Consider the following 17,196-nt stretch of genomic DNA (forward strand, 5'->3'; position numbering starts at 1 on the left):
GGTAATAATCTATACGTAGTGGAAACTGTACCTTCGTAAATGTCAGACAGTGGCACATTTCTAGCCTTTCTAGGTGCATTATTTTGGAAGCTTCTATGTGTGCATGCTGTGATCACAGAGCTGAAAAATAAAGAGAAATGTCAGTGAGCAATGCTGTGTCATTTGGTCTGCAAAGACATGAAGGATTTGCTTTGTGGGTTCCAGGCTAAACATCTACCGTCGATGGCGAAAGTGTTGTAATCGGTTTGGCTAAACGACAGCTGCTCTGTCTCATTTATTATTGCATTTGTTCTGTCCTTTCCCGTTCTTCACAACACCGGTTATCGCTACACGTTGTGTACAGAGCCTGAGCAGACATGACAAGTTGATATGAGCACATGACATATCTGTAGGCTCCAGTGTAGTGACAGTACACTGCTGTTTCTGTGAGTGTCTGTATGAGTTCACATGCCCATTAATGCAAGACCACAGAATTAGTTTCAGTCTAATACGCTGCCAGTTCAGCTGATGGTTAAAGCTCTCCTGAACAGATAGGATTCCTGTCGCGTGTCATCAAACTACACAAACAAATGCATAGACTTTGTCCCAACAAATAAAATAAGGTAAATATGGATTAAATCCCGACAAAAACTGCTCTTTGTCTCTGTTTATCTATCTTTCTGTCAGTCTCTCAGTTTCTCTCTTTCCACCCACCCTAAGACCTCATTCTGTCTACTCAGGCAGCTCCACTAACCTGTGAATGTGTAAAAGTTAAACAACGCTTCAGTTCAACTGTTGCCTTATTTGCTTTGGGCAAGGAAGTACGAGCAGGCAAATGTCAGGAAATACATTTACTGTAGCTGGCTCGCTTGCTGTCGCGATACAACTCTACCTTCATCCTGTCCTCTCTTCGAAATCCCACTCTAAGATTTGATTTGAGAGAGAATGAGGGGCATGAGGAGTTCATTGGAAAGCATCTAGACTTTTCTGATTTGCTGGTTTACTTAAGCAAAGTAATGAGAATGATTTGACTTGCTGTGATGACATTACATTTATAATAAATGTGATTAATTGTAAAGTGACTCAGCTGTAACAAAACGTGATTGAATCAGTGGGAAAATCCTGTCAATCACCTCCTGATAAAGGAATGGAGAAAAACGATTAAATACTCCTCGAATACTGAATTTATATGATTCTTATTATTCAATACATAATCCGGATTTTGTAATCCAGTCATGTGTTCCTCCAGTAGTTTCCTCCAGTAGTTACAGGCAAAGATCAGGATAGATTCGATGCCAAAAAGCAGGATCATCCTGAGCCCCCTGGAAGGAGGGGATTCAGGCTGGGTTTTGAAACATGAAAGCTGTTATATATAGCCATGAAATCACAACATAGCTGTTAAGGATACTGCTAACAGTAAAAATACCCTTAGATTTCAGTCCCACTTCCATAATCAGACCAATTGATCAGCAAGTTACAAATAAAGTCTGTCTTATCTAGAAATGTAGTAAGGTGTATATGTTTTTGGACAATGATTCCATTAATTTTTGTAATTTTAGCATTGTACACCAATACAATGGACTGTAAATCAAATAATCAACGTGTGACATAAAGATTTTCATATTTAATCAAGGGGAGTTTAACGAAAGTTTAAAGAATAAAATAATTAAAGTTTAAATTAATTTAAAGTAATTAAAGTTTACAAAAAGGTTGTAAACAAAACTAAATTCACTGTTTAAGAATTAAAGCCACTTTTATACCAGTGCCCAAAAACAATTAATCAAAAGAGACATCTAACTGGCAAGTCATTGTCATGGTCAGGCCTGTTCTTAGGTTATTTTTTTTTACTTGTACTCTCAATATGAGGTCCAAACACATGTTTATGTAAATGAGAGAGGCTGTCATTAGGCTGAAAATCCAAAACAAAGAGATCAATAATCAGGTACATTTTAAGAAGAAGAAGAAGAAGAAGAAGAAGAAGGATTGTGCAGGCTGATCAGCAACACTAAACATCCTGAAAGACAGCAGAAGACAGCTACAATGAATCATTGCACAGTTTCCAAAACCCACTCATATGATCTAACTAAGTTAAGAACGATCTCAGGCTGAGGTAGCCACATCATTGTCTACAATCCAGTGATGCTTTCACGCGGAGGATTTACAGCAAAAGAAAAATCACTGGTAACGCACATGAACAGAATGGCCAGATCTGAATTTTCCAAAACAAAACAGTTCTAAAAAGATTAGGACAGAAGAAACGAAAATTAACTTGTAGCGGGATGACGGCATATCACCTCATCTGTCAAACACGGTGAAGGCAATGTTATGGCATGAACATGTATGGCTGTAAGTGGAAGTGTTACAGTGTCACTAGTGTTTTGACTGCTGACAGATGAAACAGGATGCATTTGGAGGTTTACAGAGGGCTATACTCTCTGCTCAGATTCAGCCAAATACTCCAAAACTTCACTATCCATTATACACTTTACCATGCACAGCCATAATAACCTAAACCTTTGAGAAACCAAAAAGTTTCTCAAAGAATAGAAATGGAATATTCCTCAAAGACCAAGTCATCTGATCTCAGCCCAACAGAGCATGCTTTTCAGTTATTGAAGAAAAAAAAATACACGCAGGCAGCATTAAAGGCCTGTAAGTGAATTTGAGGAAACAACATTTGTTGACGTCAATGGGTTCTGGACTTCAAGTTTTCACTGGTTGCAAAGTGTTAAACACAAACCATTTAAAATAATTTAAAATGATGTTAGTTTGTCCAATGACCTCCTGAAAAGGCTGTTTATAACAACGACTTTAATTCATAAAGAGTTAATACTTTTAGTACTATCTGAATTAAGACTAAAATGTTGTGCTATTGTCCAAATGCTTACCTAAATACCTAACTGGGAAGGATTAGAGTTACAGGGGTCGCAGAAGGCAAATGACAATCAAAGGACAAAGGCAGTGAAACTGGCTTCTGGAGAAATGTTTTCACTGTTTCTATCAGTGTAGTTTGAGGCACCCTTCCCTTCAGCTAACCTGCACATTTGGGAATTGAGACATGCTCTGTGGATACAAAAGCATCTTGGCCCACACCTTTGTCAGGTTGCAATATGTCATTTACCCAAGAGAGACGGTCCTCCTGGATCTGGCACATATCTCTGAGCAGGAGATGTGTATGAAACTGCAAACCCATTGGGACATCAGCACCATCCACCCAGCTGATCAGGGCAGGGGAGAAGCTACTTAGCTCTAGGAAGACCAAGAGCAAGATCTCTCAGAGGGCAGAGCTGGGAGAAGAGCGCTGACTGGGTTAGGGTAAGCAGGAGAGGCCAGAAGCTCATGTGACCACATCATTACAACATCAACTTCTGGCTCGCCAGATGGAGACAGATACAATTAAGGGATGAAACACCCAATGAATGTAGCTTATATTTTTTAACATTTGGATTTTCTTTAGGGTTCAAATTTTATATACTAATTATACATGATTTATACAACATAAAAGCAGTGCACAGGACATACATTTTTCCACAGCATGTAGAACAAACAGTCGACCACTAGTCTTTCACATGAAAGCTTGTATATTGACAGAGAGAGTGGAGAAGAGGAATGCATCCTTTGCTATTTGTCTGCGAAGGTGCTGCAGCTGCATGCCATCCATTATAGACCATTAGTGCCGACAGCCCTGAATGTGTTCGTGGAGGACGGTGTTGTTGTCAACATCAAAGAGTGGCAGATTTGTATTCCACAATAACTACTGACGGAATACAACCACATTTTTTTTTGATCACTGAGCCCAAGTTTGTGATTCTCTCTACATCCAATTACAACCGCTGATGGCCTCAGGCTGAGAACAGCATCCATGCTGAGGTTCCCATGAATGCAGCCGTGACGTCAGATAACAGTAAACGGCCGTAACACCAAAGCTCCAAGACTCTGAGAAGAAAAGCGCAGAGTGCAGAAATGGAAAGCTAAGACAAAGCAAAGCTTGCACAGACAGAAGGTGCAAGATGCTTTATTCATTTTTATTATGGGTGGGAAACTGTGTATGGAGGCACACATGCTCTGTTTGTTCTGTGCAATTTTAATTTTTGATCCTTAATAAAAGATTCAATTAAAATAGTGCATCTTCAGTAGTTCACACAGACATCTACCACCTTTGGTCAACATTTTAATATAAACAGGTGGAGCAGCGGTTTTTACGCCTCTTCCTCTTAGGCTCTAATCTGTTAACATGTGTTGGGAAGCCTTTATTGCACTTATTGACATTATCTTTACATTTCACCATTAAAGCTCAAAACATAAGGTATGATCTGCCTGTCATGGACATTTTTCACCTCCTGGTTTTGCTATGAAACTGACTTTAATAATTAGTTAAGAACACAGATAATAGCAATGGCACTATACATGTTAAGTATCCAAATCTGACTATGGCACAGTCCGACCAGTGTCTTACCCAAACCTGCATTATAGTCAGCATTCACCTTTAAAAATGTGATACCACAGTGAAACTAAAAGGTATCTATTTAATCACTTTTCCTTTGTTCCCACAGAGAACAGAAGGCTTGAGTATTCAAAGCTCTGTCCAGCTCCACCAGGGTAACCCTACAGTAAGTTTGTTACCACACACAGCTGATGGCTTTGTGCTCCATCAATATGTTAGGTGAGCCTCACTAAAATTGCAAATATCACAGTAGATGACCACAGCATGCCAGCAAATTGTTTATATATGGTGACATGCACAGTGTGTGTGCAACTGGAGTCCAGCACATATCAAATTAGACTGCATACATACTGTAGCAGTTTTCCTGTGTTGCTTTGCGGAACCATTAAAAATGGCAGGAAAGGAAACGTGTATGTGAATGGATGGTAATTACATTTTTTTTTGTTTTACACTAGACACGTGTTTATTGTATGGACATACAGAGTCCATATAATAGCCAGGACTTTCAAACTACTCACTTTTAACCTGTCATGTTTGCACATTTTACTGCTTCCTTATATTTTTTCTTCGCCTCTCTTCTGCCCTTTTCTTTCCCTCTTTCCACTGACCCCCTCCTTCCTTCTACCTCCCTGTCCCTTCATCTATCCAGGGACAGTATGTATTAGTATGGAACCTTGGCAGGTGTTTGTTCATTCAAGTGACACAGTTTTATAATGAGAAAAGTGCAAATTTCAGAATATACATTCAGCCGCCTGTGTCTGGATGTGACTGTTCTCTTTTCCTTGTCAACAACCCATCTGGGGACTTGAATTTGTCTGTGCGAATGTGTGTGTGTGAGGGACTGATAGGGAAAAGCAAACAGAATGCAATGCCTATTGAATTGCTTAATGTATATTCTCTATCTCAGGCATTCCTCAGCCTCCATTACCCGTTATAGCTTTCGGTGGAATACTGGCTTTTTAAAATGTAAAATGTGCCATACTCTATAGAGTAATTGGCTTGTGGAGATTTTTCCTGTGACAGAAATGATTTTCTTTCATCAGTCTCTACCTGCCATGTCGAGTTCAGTGGGACACCCTCGCCAGCCCTACTTCATTAAGTCCTTGTGAGAAGCGGGTCAGCGAGGAGACAGCTCTTGCCCATAAACTCTACTGTATTTTGCAGAGGAATACATTTTCCCCAGCAGCTCGAGAGCGGGGTGTCTATAAGGTGCTACATATTTTTACAGCTATCCTTCAAAATGACTTTGCAAAGCATTTAAAAGAAAGTGGAAAAGGTCTGCAGTGTTGTATCCTTGTTTTTATAGTGTTAAAGGTTCCCTGCAAACAACTCTTAATTTTAGGCTGCAGTTTAAAAAATGGATTTCTTTTTCTAAAAAAGAAACGAGAGAGAGAGAAATTATTTCCTATTCCCAATTCTGCACTCCAGAACTTTCTCCTTAAAGACAGAAAGAATAAGCCTGACACTATAAGTGTGAGGTAATTATTCCCATTTGCCTCCAGTATCCTTCTCTACACACTGTGAATGATAAGTGGCTCTACTAATAAAGACAGTAATAACTGGATCTGTTGCCTCATTTGACAGTGCACTGTCTTTCTCACCTCAGCCTGTTTTACATCAGAACGAGCAGAAATGACATTTGTCTTACACCAGTTTCTCCAATCCACAGTGACAACTATACAGAACTTTTAATTACAATACCTGCATGCACGTCTAAGTGCACAGCAAACAAAAGCAGGGTTTTTCCCCCCTTTTTTTCAAATCAAACGCTGAATGTTACATTCAAACACAGACATGCGCAAAGTGAAATGACAAAGAGAGAAGACGCAGAATGCTCAAGGTCAGAGAAAAAGTTTGCCTGTTTCTTTCACAGGTGATAACTGCATCTGAAAGCTCTCATAAAATGCCTCCTTAATTCGTCTCCTTTATCCCACCAAGGCCTACATTCCATCTCCTTTTCCTTCTTTTTCTTCCTCTCATGTTTTATGGTCCTTGTCTTGGAGAAAGGGGACTTGTTAGGGATCTTTGGAGATTTACAGTCAAGTTTTTTTTCTATCAGAGAGAACACCGTACCAATCTTCAGCCCGATATGAAAGGATGTTTCATAGAGGTACTCTACCAGGGGGAAAAAAGACAGCTGTCTCAAAAGTTTAACTTTCTAGCTAAGATTAACTTTTGAGAGAAAGTTCTGCTATCTGTTTAATAAAAAGTCTGTCAGGCATTTCTTATTTTGTTATTTACTTTGGAAAACTTTTAAAAGCCTATCCCCCTAAATTGCTCAGGCACAGATACTCTGAATGCATCAAAGCTTTCATGGTTGCATACCGGGGAGGTGGAAGGCTTGACATTCCACATGCACACACGTATATATGGGCTTACAAGCACAGATACACACGCTCACACAACCACAAACAGCCAGCAAATTGATTCAGACAGCTGAATATTTGATATCTTAGGACCTGAATAGTTTCATATTCAGCAGTTTGGGGGCCTAAAAATGAGCAGTTGGCCCTTAGCTGTTCACCCATAACACTAATCTTAATGTTTAAACAGATTCAATCAATCTGCAAATAGCGCAGCATAGACAGAGTTGTCCACCACAGGTGCACTCAGCACTTGGTCATTTTTCAAGAACCATTAACAAACTATTGCTCATAGTTACATAAAAAAAAAAAAGAAAATGCTAAAAAATAACCTCTGCAGCAAACAGATCTGAAAATTTTGCCCATTTTTAGAATGCAGTTTTTAATTTGACTGTTCTTCTAATATGCCAGCGCACATGCGCGGGACTCAGGTAGCTCCCCGAGTTCACACTGCGTTAGAAGTTACAAAGACAGCGTGACCTCTTAATGGTCAGTTTGCCTTTTAAGCAGAATGAGGCAAGACCAGAGTAATTGAAGAGCATGAAAAATGCTTTAAAATTTGCATTAATCTCTCAAAATCTAAGCATTAATAAAGCATTTAGCTGGAAAGATGTCAAACTAATTTCAGTGCCTATATATTCATAACAAATACATATACAGAACAGCACTCATGAGGATTTGCTGAATCTGTAGCATTTACATGAAAAGAACGGCATTCAATGGTATTTTTATCTAAAAGATGTTTCTTTTAGATCTTTTTTCTGAGAACTATTATTGTAAAATCCATTTTTATCTTTTTCTACTGTAAACAGACCAACTCAATGGCTGAGTGTTCAGAGTGAATGCCACATGGGTGCAAATATCTTTAAGGATCTTTAAGAGTCCCTGGTTTGATTCACGCTGAACTCAGACCTTTACTGCATGTCAATCTGCTCGCTTTCCTCACATTTCCTGCCTCTGCCACATCTACTCAGTGAAGGTGAAAATGGCAAAAAAATTAAAATAAAAATCTTCTCATAGTGCAACACGATAGTTTCCCTGTACTTGTGCACGCTTATCTAGCTGGGAAACTATTTCAGGAACTAAACGAGCAAATATAAATGATGTCAGTTCCAGAATAAAGCGTACTATTTCTGACCCTGAAGAAATACTACACCACCACACAGCAAGGCATGTCACTATTTTTTCCTGGAGGTTGTCCAAAGACAACATGACCTAAACCCAAATATCAGACCACTAATTACATTACTGGAGAAATATGTGCAGAATCTTTTCTAGCCACAGAGCTCCCAGTACAAAGGCCTGCCGCTTTAGTATAATTTTGAACAGAACTATAATGTATTCAGCTCTGCCAAGTTTGTGCTGCAGGGAAACGCTTTATGATGCATGTAAAGACAGGTAAACCATGATCCTGCCATAGTCGGGAAGGTAGGGGTGGACAGATAATTAAAGAGAAGGGAAAAGAATCAAGGAAGTAGGTTGAAAATGAAAACCCACATGTGGGTGTTCAAAAAAGAAAGAAAGAAATGGTATGTAAAAGGGTTAGCGAATTACAGCAACCATGTTGAGTAAGTGATTTAAATGTCATACCATAGCGAGCGCTCACACATGATGAGTCCACTAAATAGGCTTGCAAATTTAGCCTGGAAAGTAATTATACATAGGCTCTTCCTAGTATGGGAATAACGAATATTTTGTAATTATGGGCCATTGCAGAATTTCTCCATCCAGGAAATAAAGCTATTATCAAGTCAACCAAAAGAGCAATTTGTAAGGAGATATTAGCCTCTTTTGAATCTTATAAAAGAGAGAATCCCTCTTGCCCAGCGCTCATCTCTCTCACTGTCAAAGCACAGCTTAAGTCCCTTAGTGGTAAGTGATGGAAAGGACAAAATTGGCTACATTCGGGACAATGACTTATTTGAAATTCAAACAACTCTTCACAGCCAGCACCTTTGAGAGGATGGGAGACAAGAGGAGTCTCTTTCATCTGACTAAATGTCTTAGAGGTGAATCTCAGCGCTGACATTAAACAACAACAGCCGAGAAACCGGCACCACTCAAAAGACTACGATGGAGTCAGTTGCTGCATTTGTCTTTCCAAAAGCAATATGTTTATGCTAATGCTCTGTGGCTGGGTTTAACCCCGGATGCAAGTGACGTTTTTTTGTGATTCGACATGTGGTCATGCAGGTGCGGTGCAAAGTCACCAGCCTGCTGCGCAGACGCGCATCAATACGGAAATCTGAAATGATTCCTTCGGTTTAAATTAGAGTGGAGAGAAAACCACAATTCATCACAATGATATTTACGGTAGCTGACTTTGAAATAGACCTTTAACATTTAAAGAAGAATTGCGTTTACACGGAGTAAACCTGCAGGTTCAAACAAGGTAGATGCTGCATGGAAAATATCTTGTACATTAAGAGACGGAGGGAAAAATAGTTTTTTCAACCACTGTGACATAGCAAAGTATGCAAAAAGTTGCAGAGTTGGGGTTGTATTTTTGAGCAACTGTGTGCTTGCCCTAATCCCCATCTTCTTCTTCCCAACAGGCAGCAAGGAAAATTAATCTGAAACCTACTGTGCTCAAAGGCGTTTGCAGCTGAGACATCTTTCCTTTCACACACTGCCAGTGGCACTTTGGAAACACTCACCATCTCTGTGCTCCCATCAGCATGTGCATCTGAATTTGCCACGTTCAGCAAGACAACTCCCAAAGCACACATACACACACATACACAAATACAGACCCAAACCAAAACAGCAACACAGCTCTGGAGCCTTAGTAGTATCCCCCTGCTTTTCTGATAATAAGAAAGTCCTTGGCTGGTTTTTCATTTCCAATCTTAGAGCCTTGCATTGGAAATGCCATGAAATAGACCCCCAAGCCCGACCCCTGGTGTGATATGGAATAACCTGCGAAGAACATCACCTGTTGAATTTGATGTTCAATGCAGCTTTTTACCGCTGCGCTTTCTGAAAAAAGGCAGGTAAGTGAAAACGTGAATGACGGAAAATTGAAATGCTTTGCCCCATGCATGCATTCAGTTACCCTATGCAAAAATACATACAAACAACAACACAGAAAACACACACGCGTACAGTGCATGAACACCCAAACGGACAAGGAAGCCCAGTGGGCAGCGGGATAATGGAAAAAGACTGTGTAAATCCCATATGTGCTTAATCCAGACACTTACAAGAGAGTGTGATTCATACTCTATGACACTCAAATAATACAGCTGAGAGATGCGCAGGGCACAATCACTCCAGCAGGCATGAACCAACTAAATAAGGCCCATGAATCCTCTTTATGGGGACACTACTGAAGATGGTGTAAAAGGTCAGGAATAAACCCTCTGTACTTATTAGCCATTAAAACAATGGCAGTTTCCTGCCACACCTAGAGTTTGTGTATTCACGCAGGATATTGTGTTTGCGTGCGTCGGTGAATGTGTGAACAATAACAAGGGCTTGCATTTGTTTAATGGAGAAATGTCTGTGTGGGAAATATGCAGCTCTCTGGTATATAAACTGTTATTTATACAGAGCTTCGATTCTTCTCTGCAGACACATCACTCCCAGGCTGTTTTCTCCCTGAAAGTGGGATGTGTTGATGAGATTGTTAAAGTCCTATATAACAAAACGCTAAACATTCTCTCCTCTGTTTGTACGCTGCAGCATATCCTCACAGTTGCAAAATTTTTACAAACCCATACATTTGAAGCATGAGTTTGATTAAGAGGGTATAAACACCTCTTATTATAAAAAAAAGTGTGAAATCTCTCCTATTCAACATTTTTAAATCATTAAACTGGATTTAAACACGCCCCTCGCCCACGCACTTTAAGTGAAGTCTGTACTTTTTGCTTGTCACTCTTTAGGCACTTCTCACAAAGATGTGGCTTTCATTGCTGACGCTTTTATGTGCTATGAAATTTCACTGTAGCTTCAAAGTGTTTTTGTTCGCTTCTGCGTTATACGACAGTCATTTGGGTCCGAGCACCCATTGTAATACCTGGGGAAAAATGTACCACTAAATAGCTAACTGGATACTCCAGCAAGGTATGCTCTGCTGATGAAGGCTATACCACAAAATGTGAAAATGAGTCTTTGAATATCAGCAACAACTTTATTGCTCTCACTTATACACAAGCCAACAATATTGCATCACTCCTAATATACTGTGTGCTGCAGACGCTAATGCTGGTACGAGCTAAGCACCAACAGAACGTGTGGGATGATCTTCCAACTTGACCAGAACATCAATTTAAACCTTTTAAGCACCGTTTTAAATTTAGATCGAGGGGTTATAGAAAATAAAAATGGATTTGATCCACCACATCATTTTTTTATTGGCGGTGGTTAATCTGATCGAAGGTTTGCACTGATCATGCTTGTGCTTGAAATGCCAGATAAGATGGATGAAAAATGCACTAGCCTGTTTTTACACCCCCACTTACCTTATTCAGTTATACTTTCCAATCATTCACCACAGACAACCGTTACAGTGAAGCAAAACCAACTGCAAACAAACTGACAGAGAAGCTAAAGCCTTAAACTGCAAATGGCAGGTGGTAATCAGCACTGGTTATACTGTTCAAAATAGAGCTGGTCACATCTACTCTCACCACTGACGGCTTCTTTGTAGCGATGTGTGTCTATCTATGTGTGTAAGGATGAACAGTAACAAAGTAAAAGAGTAATAACAACGGCATACTATACATCCACAGAGGGAAGCTTTGCAAAAAACAGCATGAGAAGCAGCTGGGACACAAGTGTATCTGTTTCTCCTTACTATGAAAAAACGTGCTGCACAGACATGAAAACACAAACTCGAGAAATGTGGGACAGATGCTGAGACACAGCAGAGACAGACACACAGAAAAAGTACGATTTTTTGGTTTTTTTAGGTCAATCTCCAACCAACAAAAAAAAAAAAAAGGATTCAATCCCGTTTTATGCATTCCTCTGCAAACCCAACCTATACTTTTAAAGACCAGATCTGTCATGTGGTGGCTGTTGTCTGCTTCATCTCCAACTCACCCTTCTTGTCCCCAAAAAAGAGGGTCTGCTGTGCTGGGTTTGACCACTGGAGGGAGGTGTTGTCATTAAACTCCACACGGCAGGTCAGGTTCGCTATCCCACCCTCTGTCACAGTCACGTTCTGAACCAGAGGATACTGTCCGCTTATCCCTGCAAAACGACACAAACGAGAAACGTGTAAGAGGAGATGTGGATGCATCAGGTGGGGGACAGAGAAAGCTGCTGGGGCAGACAGAGTCAGACAGATGGCACATTTGCGATTGCTCAACTTGTACGGGTGCTTTGGTAATTAAATTCTCTTGATGAATTTCAATTCAGCACAAGGACAGCGATATAAAATAAGAAGCTCTGCAGGTAAACTGGAGAATTCGATTTTTATCCAGCTGTTTGATAAGGATGCTTGTAAAAATAAGTAAAATACTTTAATATCACTGGAGGAGTAAATCAGCTCTTCACTAGGGAAGAAAAGGGAAGAACAAAAATGTCTCGTGTGTTTGAAAAAAAGAAGAAGAAGCTTAACAGCCTAATTACAAAGCAAATGTTCAGGCAGACTGGCCAGTCACTACTGTGTGCTAAATTGGACCCTAACATTGAACACACAGGAGGCATTTAGCCCGCGGTACCAACCCTGAAACCTTAGCTACACAGGGAAGACCAATTAAAAACTGTTCTCTGTGGACTCGTGTGCATGCATGGATGTTAATTTGTGTTAAGCCTGCATCCAAAGAGAGAATCGCAGAGCTCAACTGAGTGATATCATTCTGGGTGACCTCTAAGCTGAATAGAGGGAGTTTTCAGGACCACGGACAGGTCACTTCTGGAGCCAGTTCATCAATAGCCGCCTGCCAGTTTTCAGAACTCTGGACAGCTCACACTGTTGCTCGTGTGGGTCTACATGCGTGTTTGGGTACGCTTTAGTGTGAAGGCTGAGGGAGCAAGTAAGCAAGTAAATAATAATAACCATAAATCTATCCCTGTCCCCATCCCCGGAGGACAGATTTTAAAGACTGTGTGAATGAAGGCTTAGGTAAGAAAGATTATTCATCCCCAGCTAACTCTCACGTCTTAAACCGCCATTCCTCCCCAGGCAAGGATTAGGAAACACAGAAGAAAAGAAAAACATATATAAGGCGAAAAAAATATTTCAAATTTGTGAGATTTTAAACGCCACGATATCCACTGAACGCTGCTAATTGAGTTTTCTTACACAAGTTAATTATTGCACAGGTAGCATAAACAAACCCGCAGACGGTGTTTTGTCTTCTGGGCGAGCAGACGAGGCAGGGGAAACCCACGCCGAAGGATGTGCGGAGACAGGAGAAGGTGAGGTGAAGGAGAGAAAGAGAGGAAGCGACAGGTAAGTCATGGAGCACGGGTCATTTCCAGTGTTGATTAAGGCCTCCCGAGGTTAATCATGCGTGTGAGAGATAGAGCGGGAAGAGGAGGAAAACGAAGGAAAAATGGATGTGAGCTATGGGAGGCTAGGAATATGTTTTATTCATGAAAGTTTTGCATGAGGCATGATCTGCCAGCGATTTACCGTTCTGCTGCGCCTGCCCTCACTCTCTTTATTACTCCTTCTCTTTAAATCACTTACTTTTTCTCATTTTTTTCGCTCACGCAGTGGAGCGACATGCGGCCCAGTGTGATACATTTTGTTTCCTTTGTGGTGGCCACAAAGAGAAGTTAATGGTTAACCGCCATACCCGATGGTACCAATGATGTTTTGTGAGTGAGATTTTGCAAAATATAATTTTAGTTCATTACCGCAGCAGATGTGTCTGGGGAGCCGCTTGCTTGTTGTGTTGCCAACTCTTCACTTATATCTTAAAATATAATAGACGAGTTTGTTTTCCAAATTATCTGCTTATGACAAACAAGGAAGAATTGAGTGATTTAATGAGTATGGCAAAATGCCACGTATGTCTTGGGGGAAAATGAGCGTTTCCAAAATGTGGCTCGCTCATTCAGATTTTCACTAAAGACTTACGGAGTAACCAAATGCAAAAGTATCACAGCATCAGATTGTAATATCAGAAAATGATCAACTATATATATATGTATATATAAATATATATGTGTGTGTGTGTGTGTGTGTGTGTGTAAAAAGATACATAGTCACTGTGCTATGATTCTAATACATTTTGACTACGATTCAAAAAGATCAAACTTTCTTCACTGGTTTTGGGCTCCAAATTTTTAAGTCTTACCAGCGGAATCTGATCGATATGTGAAAATCACTTGTTTTCTTTAAATTCAAACATTTATCCGTTTGTAAAATCACACATTTAAAAACGTTTACACCAGTGCACATGGCTAACTTACGCCCGCTCAATCACATCTCAAAATATAACACCCCATGATCCAGTGTGACTCTTCATCTAATACATTTGAATGCCCACATCGCTCTCTTATCACACCTTTAAAATGCTAGTTTGCAGCTTTGCCTCGTACTGACTGAGCTGATCCTGTTGGAATTTGATAAAACTATTTTTTAACAACAGCTACTTCAACAAGGAAACAGATGGATACCCTGGCTAATTACTCGGCATTGCGTTAGCACTATGTTGTAGATATGTTGTGTAACACACCTCATTTTATTTTGTTTTGAATGTAGCTTTATTCAAATCTGTATGCAGTTTAAACTGATATGGGTGTTTGCATAGCGTATTGATACGAAACAAAATAAGAGCTGTAGTTTTCTGCTACGAAGTGCAGCATTGTGTGAGAGGGAAACGTCAGCCTGCTGCAGGTCAACATGGAATGACGTAAAGCCTGCCACATACCATAACATTTTCACCATAAGTTGGTTTGCAGTTCCTTTTCAGAATTAGATATGTGTAAAGCTATTTGGTCAGTGACTGACTGGTAGCAGAGGCACACTGGTCTATCAGGCCGATGTAAAGATATTTATGCCATAGGTTTACTTTGGCTAGACACACTAAACTATTAGCTTTTACATTTCATCTCTCCTCTTCTTTCCTTTCCTCTCCTACACAGATCTACAATAGTCCGGGGATCCCTCTGTCTATGCTTTGCGTCAGTGTCTGGTGCTACACTTCCATTGGGACTGAAAGGGCCAAAGGGGCCACAATGATGGTTATATTAGAACAGCGTAGTGTTCTTTGCGCCTAATTGGCCAGTGGAGTAGGTTCTTCCATTCTCCCCTCTGGCCAGCCAGACCTGATTTAAATGTATCTCCTGAGGGAAGGAGGCAGCTGTTCTCTCCTGATTTCCATGTCTAAATTTAGGCCCTTTCCTCACTTCAACTCCACTCTTTCTCCTACTTTCAGTTTCTTGCTCTGTCTTTTCCAGTTCACATCCATTCCACTCAATTCCCTCCACCCTCTCTGTCACGTTTTTTCCTCTAGTTGATCCCTGAAGGGTGGCATTTCCACTTGCTTTGTCTCTCATTTTCATATTCTCTCTGTCTCCTGCTGCTCCCTAGTCTTTAAAGTTTATCTTGATCCTACCTCTTTTCTGTTGCTCAATTGTGCTCTATCTGTCACGGCGAATGGGGTCATTTTAATTGCCCTCCACCTTGACTGACATGCTAAGGCTAAGACAGGTCAACAATCCTCTCATCTACATGACATTATAAAGTAATGACATTATGAAATTAGCTCTGCTTTATTTAGCTCGAATTAGATCATTTACTATACTGTGCTAAAGTTTCAGACACTTTAGCTGTAGATTCTTATCCATCACAAATTACCATAAAGGTGGGCTCTGATTGGCTCTTAATTCATTCTGCAGCATCAAAAGAACCCTGCATGCACACACGAAGCTGCTGTAACTTCAGTGACAGGAGGAACTAATGCTATAGCCCCCACACAGCTCCCACTTTACTTTTAGTGCCTAAACATGAAAGGCATTATAGAAAAATGCACGGGCCAATTCAGCCGCTTCTTGCCCAAGCAAATGACTGGACAAATAACACTGATACGAATATAAGAGTATCCTGGGTGCTTCCTGTCTGCTCCCCCACATGACCTTTCAAGCAAGAGCAGCCGAGTCTACTAACCTTTCTTATTTAGGCATTCAAGAAGCAGAGAAAAAGAGAGAGATGCAGCAGACAGATGGACAGCCTGGAGCTACTGACCTTTATACCAGGACTGGAGCTCAACTGAGCTGTAGAGCTGTGATGTATGGCCGAGAATACAGGATTACAGGACGGGAAGAGGCAGGCCACAGTTTTGATTAGCTGAGTCACCCTTTAAGCCAGTCAAGCACAAGTGATAATTGCAGGCTTGGGATCATGCTTAAAATTTAAAGGACAATTCCAGATTAGTAGAGCATGCCCATAATTTGTGTGGGTTATGAAAAGTAAGATGTGAGAACTGGCAAGGAGCTAAGAGTTAGCTTGTTAAGTCTGGCTATTATCTACCACGTTAAATACAATAATAAATATGTGTATACATTTTTCTGCTTGCCTTTGTTTCCTTGTCCACACAAGTTAGGTTAATCTCTGGGTTTGTTTAAAACTTTAATTTTATTTCCAGCGCTGGGAAAAGAGAAGTTCTAATACTGAGTGGGAGCTCTTGTGGGACTCCCTTGGAATTAGGAGACACAATGTTATTACCGCAAGTAAGAACAATAGTCAAAAGCACAAAAATAAAACCCACAATGTAACACAGTAGAACTGCATTTAAACTGTTAAGCTCAGAGCAATTAATCATTTGAACCTGAACTAGATCTGCAGGGCCTTAGAGAAGAATTTCCCATTATCGCTATACGTTATAATAGAAGAATAAATGTATTATGAGCACTTGCTGATGTTTTTCCAATAATCCTGTGTTAAAAAATGTGCATTTGAAACCGCATCGAAGGTTTAGCCACCCTGCAAAGCATATTCTCAGATGCTCTGACACTATAAAGCGTGGCCTTTAAGTGGCTCACTGTTAAAAAAGGCATCCCACTAAGAAGATAACGAATGAGAGGCAAAAGATTACATAGGACATGACAGCTTTGCCATGACCAGTTAGTGTCTATAAGGTTACACAGGTGGCTACGCAGCTGGGTACACAAGGTTTTCAGAGTGATTCGCAAAGTGTCAGGCAGCAGGGTGGCCTGGTGATTGGAGAGAAGGTACAAGGTCAACAGTTTTATCATCTCAAGAGCTGGTGTGAATTCATCAGCCAGGGATGTATCCTGTCACAGCGTCCTTGAGAATAAAAACTCTCCAACCTCTTCACTTGTTTAAAGCATCAGAAAAAATATTAAACACGCAACTGGAAAAAAATAAACATAAAAATACGAATACGCTGTCATCTCCAGGAAGGAAAGGCTAGGGCTGATCACATGAAGCACAAAATGTGGTTAGTAACTTCCTGGAACAGAAGTTAACATGTCAGAGAAGAG

General features: G+C 40.4%; 1 protein-coding gene across 3 annotated transcripts in view; it reads right to left on the reverse strand.

The window, feature by feature from the left end:
• Nucleotides 1–17,196, reverse strand: part of cadm2a (cell adhesion molecule 2a) — a 207,255-nt gene that overhangs the window by 40,032 nt on the left and 150,027 nt on the right. For all 3 annotated transcript variants that reach the window (XM_026181415.2, XM_026181417.2, XM_026181414.2), the window contains one exon: nt 11,836–11,985. In XM_026181415.2, the coding sequence (XP_026037200.1) occupies nt 11,836–11,985 (150 nt within the window). The remainder of the gene's footprint in view (nt 1–11,835; nt 11,986–17,196) is intronic.

Source organism: Astatotilapia calliptera, chromosome 10 (assembly GCF_964374335.1).
Source record: "Astatotilapia calliptera chromosome 10, fAstCal68.1, whole genome shotgun sequence".
Taxonomy (NCBI): Eukaryota; Metazoa; Chordata; class Actinopteri; order Cichliformes; family Cichlidae; genus Astatotilapia; species Astatotilapia calliptera.